This window comes from Primulina tabacum, chromosome 15, assembly GCF_025594145.1.
Source record: "Primulina tabacum isolate GXHZ01 chromosome 15, ASM2559414v2, whole genome shotgun sequence".
NCBI classification, from domain to species: Eukaryota; Viridiplantae; Streptophyta; class Magnoliopsida; order Lamiales; family Gesneriaceae; genus Primulina; species Primulina tabacum.
This window is the reverse complement of record NC_134564.1, coordinates 31171871-31182234: the sequence shown is the minus strand read 5'-3', so window position 1 is coordinate 31182234 and position 10364 is coordinate 31171871. Positions and strand designations below refer to the sequence as shown.

General features: G+C 35.7%; 2 protein-coding genes across 2 annotated transcripts; both read right to left on the bottom strand.

The window, feature by feature from the left end:
- Positions 1–283: 283 nt before the first annotated feature.
- On the bottom strand, positions 284–8130 carry LOC142526396 (U-box domain-containing protein 33-like). The gene is made up of 9 exons (XM_075630760.1): positions 7403–8130; positions 6927–7048; positions 6561–6682; positions 5363–5467; positions 4714–5155; positions 4437–4574; positions 2633–3163; positions 1036–1794; positions 284–716 (listed from the first exon to the last, which is right to left on the bottom strand). The coding sequence occupies exons 1-9, from the start codon at positions 7701–7703 to the stop codon at positions 534–536; spliced, it is 2703 nt and encodes a 900-aa protein (XP_075486875.1). The 5' UTR covers positions 7704–8130; the 3' UTR covers positions 284–533.
- Positions 8131–9227: 1097 nt separating this feature from the next.
- Positions 9228–9806, bottom strand: LOC142526079 (uncharacterized). The gene is made up of 2 exons (XM_075630349.1): positions 9795–9806; positions 9228–9731 (listed from the first exon to the last, which is right to left on the bottom strand). The coding sequence occupies exons 1-2, from the start codon at positions 9804–9806 to the stop codon at positions 9228–9230; spliced, it is 516 nt and encodes a 171-aa protein (XP_075486464.1).
- Positions 9807–10364: the final 558 nt, after the last annotated feature.

Genomic DNA, 10364 nt, shown 5'->3' with positions numbered 1-10364 from the left:
TTAAAAACAAAATATCTACATGATTTTACTCAATAATAATAATAATAATAATAATAAATCAAAGTGTGTATTATTATTATTATTATTATTCGCATCGATTAACAATTTGTTGATTAATTCAAAATTAAAAAGTGAACATTGTAAAGGATGAACAAAGGGGAATAATTTACAAATCCCATTTGTCCAATTATTGAGTCTGGGAACAAATGCTTGTTGCTATCTAGGATACTAAAAAATCCAATGATTAGTTTTCTTTTACAATAAAATAAAATTAAATACACTCTTTCAATTTCAAGCATTGAATTTAGCATCGAATTTGTACAACAGAACAGAATCAATCCAAGAAGGAATTACATCCACTCCATCTGCAAGAGTCTATGTTCCATTACAGGGTGAAAAAGCAATAAATCTAATCTTAATATGATTGAAATTCAAACGTCTTTTTATCTTAATATAACCAAAAAATCAAACTTGTACCAAAATGATACACGACAAACATTTGATCAACAAAACAAGAAAATCTTTACAGTGCCTCAATGTTGATGCAGCCACTCTTGTATTGCTGAGCGGAGAGCATGGTTAGGCACGACGTTGTTGTGCGGCAGAGTGAGGTTTGTCATGGGGGATGTATCGTGTCCACTCTCCAGCCAACCTTTGAGTGCTTCAGCCTCGTAGGTGAACCCATCAGCTGCAACCACCGGATCTTGCATGATTTCCTGCAAATACCAACGAAAACCAATATACATTTGGCTTAGACTACGCTTTACTAACATAGATAGGACATTTACTCGCTATCGAAGACATGCTGAAACAGCTTGAAGAGGCGTATAATATATCTTATTGATATTGTTCTATTTTCATAAGCTCGAGCTTTTCTAATTAGTGCTAAATTCAACAGTTACACATTAAAAAATCTGAGGTGGAAAATCCCTGGCTGCTAATGTGCCAACTCTATGGGATTGTACCTTGTTATTCAAGAACTCATAGCCAATATTAGAGGAATATTATAAACTGAAAATAAAAAATTATACCAACCTGAAAGATGGGGCAAACAAAATAGGATGGAATCTGGCAATATTCATCAGAACCAACCCGAAAAGATGAAACACCACTCGACACTCTCATTGGCTCAAGAACCCTCCAAACCTCAGTACAAAGATCAGGTCGACCCTTACGGTTTTTGTCTGCACAACTTATAGCCAGGTGAGCCAACTGTTTTGCCTGCACAAATGGCCAATCCCCAGCTGTTGAATCCAGCAAATCTTTCAAATTCTCCTTATCTAATGCATTCTGAACTTGTTTAACTATTCCTAATGCTGGTCTTCCAGTTAACAGCCGTAATAAAATGATACCAAATGAATACACATCCGACTTTGAAGTGATCTCTCCTGTTGCAAGAAACTCAGGGTCCATGTACACGAAAGTTCCCTTTGGATCAGTTCTGCAAAATAGCGTATTGTTGCCTGAAAATTCCTCTCGCGGGAGGACTCGACATATTCCAAAATCGGCAAGTTTGCTGACAAAGTTGGCATCGAGTAAAATATTAGCGGGTTTCAGATCACCATGGATGACTCCCTGGGGGCGGCAAGAATGTAAAAAGATGAGAGCAGAGCATATCTCGGCAGCAATACGGATTCTAGTTTGCCATGTCAATGGTGGCGTATTGTTCTTGCAGTTGAGACGGTCTTCGAGGCTACCATTTGGAAGATACTCGTAAATGAGAGCCCAAGTTTCTGGGCAGGCTCCTATCAAAGTGACAATATTTGGATGCCTCAACTTGCTCAAGATGTTTACCTACGTAAGATTATAAGAACCATTATGTAAAAACTTAATTCGCATAAAGATTATAACTTTTGCATGGTAAGACATGTGGAATTTAAAGAGTAAAATGCCAACAAGAAAGTTCCGAGAAATCTCCCACTAAAAACATTGTAAAATGCCAACATAGCCAAGATATTTTCCAATAATAGAAGGTAGTCCACCCGACCACTGAAATATTAGAGGATTTTATTATATAGACAATGTAAACCTTTTATCAAAATCTAATGTGGGATATGGCATTATGACATTTGGTTTTACACATAGAACACCCTTTCTCACATCAAATATGAAAAGAAAATTTGAGCAGAATACAAGTATCGCTTAAGAAGCACTTTCTACATTCAGATCTTCTATTTTTGGTAGTGATTTAAAAGAGCTAAACTTTTGGGCGAACTAGTCAGGCAACTCTCAAGTCAAGAAGCTTCACAAACCTAAAGCTGTGATAATAACACATGCCAGATAAGCTACATGATGATTTAATAAAAATACATAGCTACATTAGGTAAAAATTGGAAAGTGGAAATGAGCGTCGAAAGCATTCATTCTATGTTCTTTACCATAACTTCCAACAAAAAGAAGGAAAAGAATTAAAGCGATCGATCCCCACGCGCACAAAAAGAAGTGTGATGAGATGAAGAAGCATTTTTTTTTCAGAAATAAAAAAAATTTCTTCGTACAAAAATTGATGTTTAGTGGGCATTTATAATTTCATAAGCGCAGAAAATGTCAACCAAGAACCCAATAATTATGGCTTTAGAGCTTCCCTTTCAGCTCTTATTCAAATATTTTTTTTAAAAGAACAAATTCTTACTTCCTGTTGAAATTCAAGAGGCCCTTGCAGGCTATCCAGATGCAGCATCTTTATTGCAACTTGAGTGTTCCGAAGCTTCCCTTTATAGATACTTCCATAGCCTCCTTCACCGATCTTCATCGCTTGGTTAAAGTAGTCCGTTGCCTCTTCAATTTCTGAAAAAGAAAATTCAGAGAAGAAGTGGGATACAGATGAGCTTGACGCCTCCTCCGATTGGTTTTTCCTGAGCTCCTCAGCTGCCCGCAGAGCATGATCTAGCTTCACTTGCAAGTCATCTTTTTCCGTCTTGTATTTCTGCAACAGACCAACAGCGGAGAACATTTTTACTTCCAACTCCTCCACCGTCTTGTCAGAATCTGCAATCTGACGCTGCAGGGAGGATTGCTGTTCTTGGGCGGATCGGAGCTCTTCTGAAACATCATCCAGTTGGCGTTTCGTGATTTCAATTTCCAACTTGCCTCGTGCTAGATTTTCTTCGATCTCTCTCCTGCGTCTGAGCTCCCCGGTATACATAGCTTCAGATACCTTGACCTGTGATGTGATCACAATAACATCCGGTAATGTAATTCATCAGAACACTTTGTAGCAAACTACTGCGAAAGAGACTATTTATATTTGGTACCTGAATTTTAATACAATATAATATTACAACTCTCTTGGGAGAACCTTTGATTAAGGAAAATATTTTCAATTTACATGGAAAAAATAAAAGGGTCTTAGTTGCATTTAGAACGATAGATTTCAAATCTAATTATCAAAAAAAATAGATTTTTGTTTTTTTAGAGAATTAATATCATATACTTCAAATTTAATATCACATGTTTATATAATATTTCATATTAATTAAAATGAATTTCAAATTCATCTCATTCATTTTTATTTTTGTAAATAATATATAAATAAGTATATGTGAATTTAATATTTAATTTATTGTTTTATTTTTAACAATAAAATTATAATCATTAACTTATTACCAATGTATACCAACTCTAAGTAGACCTATTCATGGTTCGGGTTCGGTCTGGGTCAGAAAATTCTCGACCTTTAATCGGCGTGCTCGTGGCCGGTTATGGTCTGGGTCAAGGAACCGGCAGTTCGGACCCATGTCTGGGTCCGATTAACTTTCGGTTGTGAGTCCCGTTTGACCATTTTTTAACTTTTTAATTTAATTTAATTTTAAATTTTAAAAAAAATTGAAAAAATAGATAAATATTTCCTTATTTAAATACTTTGACTAGCAAGTAGAACGGTATTAGTATAAAATTATGGATTACAATTTAAGGGATGTGCTTCTCATTTTATAGTCTTATAACTCCTTCTCTTTAACTAAAATTTCGATGCAGGAGAATGAATATTACCTTCCAATGCTTATGCATTGTCTACATCGAAAATTTAGTGAAAGAGGAAGGATTACGAGTCTATGAGATAGTCAATCCCTTAAATTATCAAAATTGTCACCTTAATTTTCATCTCTAATAATTTCAACTCAGAGACATTAGTTGCACAACGATCATTCCATTTTAAATTTTTTTAAAATAATTAATAAGATCGTCGACCCGTCCGTCGACAAGTTTTCTATCGTAACCAGATAGCCCTTAGGCGCTCCCGGCCATGGTTTTGAGTCAAACCCGTCGACCCGGTTAACCGACCCTTTGACCACAGGCCGGTTCGGGTCCGGGTCAGGCCTGGCCCTAACTCTAAGGCCAGGTCTAACTCATAAGCAACATCTTTATAAAGAGAGAATAAGAAAACATCGATATAAAAGAAAAGGACGGAAACAAAGGGAAAGTGGTTGAAATGTTACTCGGTGAATAGCATCAATGGCATCCTTTTCAGCTTTTTTCCGTCTAATTGATTCCTCAGACACTTCTCTCTGAGAACTTTCTGCTTCAGCTAAAAATTGCTCAAGCTTGGCATGAAGTTCATCGTTCATATTCTCTTCCTAATGAAGTTTATCAACTAATGAATATAGATACAAATACAGCGTTAAAATTACTGCTAAAAAAGCCATGGTTTGATTATATTTTCCTGATGAATTATGAGTCATTATACATACATATATATATAACAAAAATACTCACTTTTAGTGGTGGTGATGTACTTGTTTTTGGAGTGGATTTGAGTTCTGGTGCTGCAGAGGAGTGACGATAATCTCTGTTAGTTTGCTCAAACATAGGTGACTCAGAACCGAGTACACTCCCCTCCCTATTTTCACTGGATGACGTTGAAAAGCGTGACTCTACTGGAGGGCTACTCCTCGAGACACTATCCCAATCAATGGTCCCTTCTGGATTGCTATGTGGAGATGCACCTCCAGAGCCGGAGGACAGTGCAGATGGTTGCTTCCGATAATTGACGGACTTGAACCTACGGTAGTCCAGTAACGAACCCCATGAATTTCCCCGACCCTTTTTCCCTTCTGCAGCTGAGAGTGATCTTAAGGCTGGTGTGGTCTCCATATTGGAAATTGCTTGAAAAGGTGGAGAATATTCCTCTCCATTAACACCCCCTAATTTACTTTCCCTGTATGATTTTAAATCGCAGAATAATTCTTGATGGTAATAAGTCTTATCAATTAATAAGTCTTATCAATTTGAACCAATGAGCTGCAAAATATTTTGCCAATTTACAATGAAGTTTGGATTCGGAATCGAATGTCATCACTTCTATATACTTCAAACAGAAATTCAGAAAGAGCACAGATTATGATAGTTGTTGCGTACTGCGTACCTAGTATTTATAAGGTTTCCTTTGCATACAAACAAAATGTGACAGAAAGGAGGTGCTTCTCGGCTCACGTGGATTGCTTTCCTGGATCTGGGTCTCGTCATTTTGCTGCAAGGTTCAACATAACTGTAAGCGGACGCGCTGATAGAGTAGGTATAGGAGGAACAAGTGTATCTTAGTGTGCAGAGAAACATGAAGCCACATAGGGGTACATTATCTGCCATCAATTTTTAATGTCTACAGGAACTAACCAGTTGGAGCATATCCACTAAAAGAAACTGCTACAAGTACAAAGAGTATACTGATTAACAGAAAACAGAAGTGTTCTACAGTTCCCATCAAAGAGAGTCTGCTAAACTGGAGTCTCTTTCCCTTTAATGAAAGGACCAGTTTTCAGAAATTGTAAAGCTATTCTTCTGAGGCCCAACCAAATTAATCAGTGCCACTCATGAGTCACACTAGAAAGTGGCAAGCAAAAGATATAGATTTTGAACCCAATCATTAACAAGTACAAACTTTCTCGCATGATTAACCGTGAGTGTAACATATGATATACTAATCACCCTTCATCAGGCTTTCTGTGCCTTGCATTAAAGTACAAACAATAACTGAGCCACATTTCACGAGGTTGGTGCTTTAGAAAAAGTGGTTTCCACCATTATACAAGGTAAAGATGTCAAAAGTTTTCCTTTATATTAAACCAGTCTTGCATGGCAGTTTTTGGGCGAATGCTGCCAAATACTCCACAATATGCACTTGTACAGCTTGGATATTAATCATGAACCTACATCCCCAATTTTTCGGCTTGCTCATGAATAGATGGGTTACAACTATTGTTAAATCGTATAATTATACCTTTTCTACTCTATCTACAAGCCAACCGCACTAACAGTTCCTTGGGTCAAACTTAATAGTTAATACCTTTTTATCAAAATCTCAGCCGCAAGCAAGACTCTACAACAACTCAACTAGCATTTACTCCACATTCAAGCATATTGTAAAATTAGTTAATTTGCTAGGGAAATTCGTCTAAACTACTTATAAACAGGTAACAACTCCCTTCCGCAATGTTGTGGGAAGCTACAGCTTCAGTCACCAGTATATGTATTGCAAGTAGTAAGATGGCAATCACAAAATAATTACATAAATTATAAAGGTTTTTTTTATTCGCACTAACAATCACGATATCATGACATTGTACCTAGAATAAGATTTATTTGCTGCAGCTCCCATGACCAGCCACTTGATATGATGATCATATATGAGCTGCACGATACCCTTCTCAATAGACTTCATCTCCGTACATAGTTTCTCGGCTCGTACCTGAATACGATCAAAGGGAATAGAACTGAAAGTCGAGTTATTGGGGGTGAGAGGATTAAACTACAATGAAAATAGCACCAAAGTTGGATTTTTATGTGAACAAGGATTAAAAAAACAAGGTCTATGAATACATCCTTGGCTGTTATATGTTAATATTGTGAGTGTGAGATTTCTATAACAAAGTAACATAGTAACTGAAGAAGACAATGAAATTCTTTGGAAATATTTCAAAAGAGGACAGTACCCCTGCTCTCTCACAAACTCGAATGTACTTGTCCAAAGTCTTCTGCAACTGTTGTCTCTCGTCTTCATGATATGCTTTCACTTGTTCTTCTTCCAGAAGGCTTATTGGCATTGTGGTACCCACTGTAAACCAAGAAGCAACACACTTACAATTATAGAAATCAACACAATATATTACAAGATTTCTCAATCAAATTTTTTTAAAAAAAACCATATTTAACAGCAATTTTTAAATATGTTCCTAGTTTCATGGATATACGCCCACGCAACCACAATAGGTTCATGAATCTCAAGCCGGAAATATCCCATCACTCATAATTTCTCGAAGAATCAAAATTCAAGCAGATCAATAATCAGTAATTTTCATACAGATAATTAAAAATCACACACAAGTTGAAACTAAATCAAAATCCCATCACCAAACACCAAATAAACATGAAGGAAATGCTAAAGCCAATTAGTTGTCAAAGTACTAACACATGGGCATTTTTTGAGCAGGCTGATGAACATGAAGTATGCAGATTTTCATCCCTTTACAATTATCCACCGCATAAGTCAAAACTGCGCCACCCTCCTCCACATCTTTTCCCAGAGCCACAAACAAAACTTCTTCCTCTACCACCGCAGACGATGGCGCTATTGTCTCCACCTCCTCCGCAATTTCACTACCACCACGTCGGCCACTCGTCCTGGCTCCACTTTCCAAATTCATCAGAGTAATATTCATCTCTGAGCACCTTAATCTGCTAGTGGGCAATGGAATTTCCACCACGGCCATCTCAAGAACCCTTTAACATCAAACTTCAGCTAGCGGAAATCCAAAAAGGATTTTGCCCAGAAAATTATATCTTGGTAGGTGGATGGTTGTTTCATCTCAAGAACCCTTTAACATCAAACTTCAGCTAGCGGAAATCCAAAAAGGATTATGCCCAGAAAATTAAATCTTGGTAGGTGGATGGTTGTTTCTGCAAAAGGGATTGCTTGTCTTGTGGTATATAGCCTTATACGAGGACTATTATTTATGGACAGATAGATTTACGATGACCGAATCAGCAAAAGGGAGGATTTGTTGGGAAATTGCATCAAAAACTCTTGGAGTGAGGAATGATAGCTGTATGTCAACATGATTTTGATGTCAATGTCAATCTCCTACGGCAGTGAGACTGCTCGAAACGGACACGGCAACTGTATTGATGGAAAGGAAAAAAATCTCATGAGAGTTATATATATTCCATCCATTCATCAAAATTATTGATTTTTGTGTTAAATATATATCAGTTTGATCCATTTTTTTTTAATGTAGATTGAACAACTGAGAACCCAAAGTCTTCGTCTGCCAAATGGCACCAGAGCGTAGATATAATCGGGGTTACATGACTTGGGATGATTTCGTAGAGTTTCATATTAAATACATTTTTATATAAATCAAGAGACAATAGTTAGTATTGATCAGGTCTTTTGTGATACGATCTCACCAATTTTTATCTGTGAGACGGGTCAACCCTACTTATATTCACAATAAAATATAATATTCTTAACATAAAAATTAATACTTTTTAATGGATGATCAAATAAGATATTCGATCCACGAAATTGATCCGTGAGACCGTCTCACAAGAGTTTTTGTGATGAGATATTTAGAGATCGTGCCAGATGGGGTCCCATAAATGGAAATTTGAGTTTTTAAAATTTTAAAATAAAAATTATTGATTTTTTAAATTAAAATAATATGAAAAGAAATATGATTTAAAAATATAGAATATAGAGTTAGGTTTGATGTATATCTAGAATGATTAAAAAAAGCTTCAGGGAAATATCAATAGTTATTATTTTATGGGGTTTAACTTTAATTAATAACATAGATATTCAATATACGAGAAAGTCGTGACACACTCACACACATAATACATATGTTTCATAGAAAAATGAAAGAAGACGTTGGTTGTTTATTTAAAATGGAAGTTATCAATTTATGGAACTGAAATGATATGAGAAAATATGGGATGCAAGAGAAATGTGACAATGAAATTCAATAGTTAAAATATTTTTTAGAATTAAAAAAAAATCACCAGCGTGCCAAAAAATTAATTATTTTAATGGCTTTAACTTTAACTAATAATATAAACACACTATATTATATTATATTTTAACATGTGAGAGGCATAGAGCAACTATTTATGGGGTCAGGGAAAATGGCCCTATAAAACTAAAAGTATTAATATTGATATTATCATCTTTTTTTCTAACATTAAAAAATAAAATAAAATCAATTCGAGAGATCTCGAAGAACAACACAAGTAAGTCAAGATGGCCATTGAAAATTTAGAGAAACATCTAAAGTTATGCGAGCTAGAAAATGAGCCACACAGTTGGCCGAACGATAAATATGCTTAATGGATATAAAGCTAATGTCCAGAAGCAAAAAATTGACATCCAAAGCTATAACCCCTGCTGGACCAAACTCCTCATCTGGATTAAGAGCTAAGCGAACTGCCTCGGAAGAGTATGAGAAAATACAAACATTAGAGATGCCAATGGCCAAACAGAATTTCATCCCACAATGTAACGCCAAGAGCTCAGCAGCAAGAACCCAACTCAGGTCACGAATAAGGAGAGCTTTTGCGCCGCAAACCTGTCCAAGTGAGTTTCTAATTATGGAAGCAACATTGAAATGTTGATTCTCTGAATCATAGCCTGCATCAACATCTAATCTGAATTGAAAAAGATGAGGAGGTTTCCATACATTATTTATCTGCTTAAACAAGCTGCTTCTAAGACTCTCGTCAGACTCTATAAAAAACACAAGCTGCAGAATGTTATAGGTGTACCCGCTCAATAATCATAAGCTCAGTTAATCATATCAATGTACATTATTCGACATCTCCAGTTGTCTAAGAATATCTCTCAATAAGACAAATATACACACATTTTTATCTCTCATAAATCAACTTTTTAGAAGTTGTTAGTTGTCATTTTTGGATAAATGACATGTTCATTTATTACGGCGTACTATGAAGGAAAAAGAGACAAAGACATCTTGCTTTGTGCAAGATATTAGTACACACTCGTTTACAAAAGATTTTATCATTTAAGGAGTTCTTGTATTTAAAGGTGTATTCAAAATGAAGGAAATCGTCGAAGCAATCATAATCTGCCATATCAAAGATTTTGAGTACTTTTTTCTTGGTATATCTTCAAGTTACTCCATAGCACATACTTTATAATCTTATATGATCTTTAAAAATCGACATGTGCTACACAAAAAACTCAAGTTGTTCAATTTATATGTTCAAGATAGTTGTGTTTTGGCTTCTGTCTGGACTTAGGGTTCAGTAGACTGTTGTTCTTGTGTGATCGTATTTTAGAGATACTAAGAAATTTAGTGTAGGTACTGGACAAGTCCTAACATAAGGGATGTTGTTACCAATTTTTGTAAAAC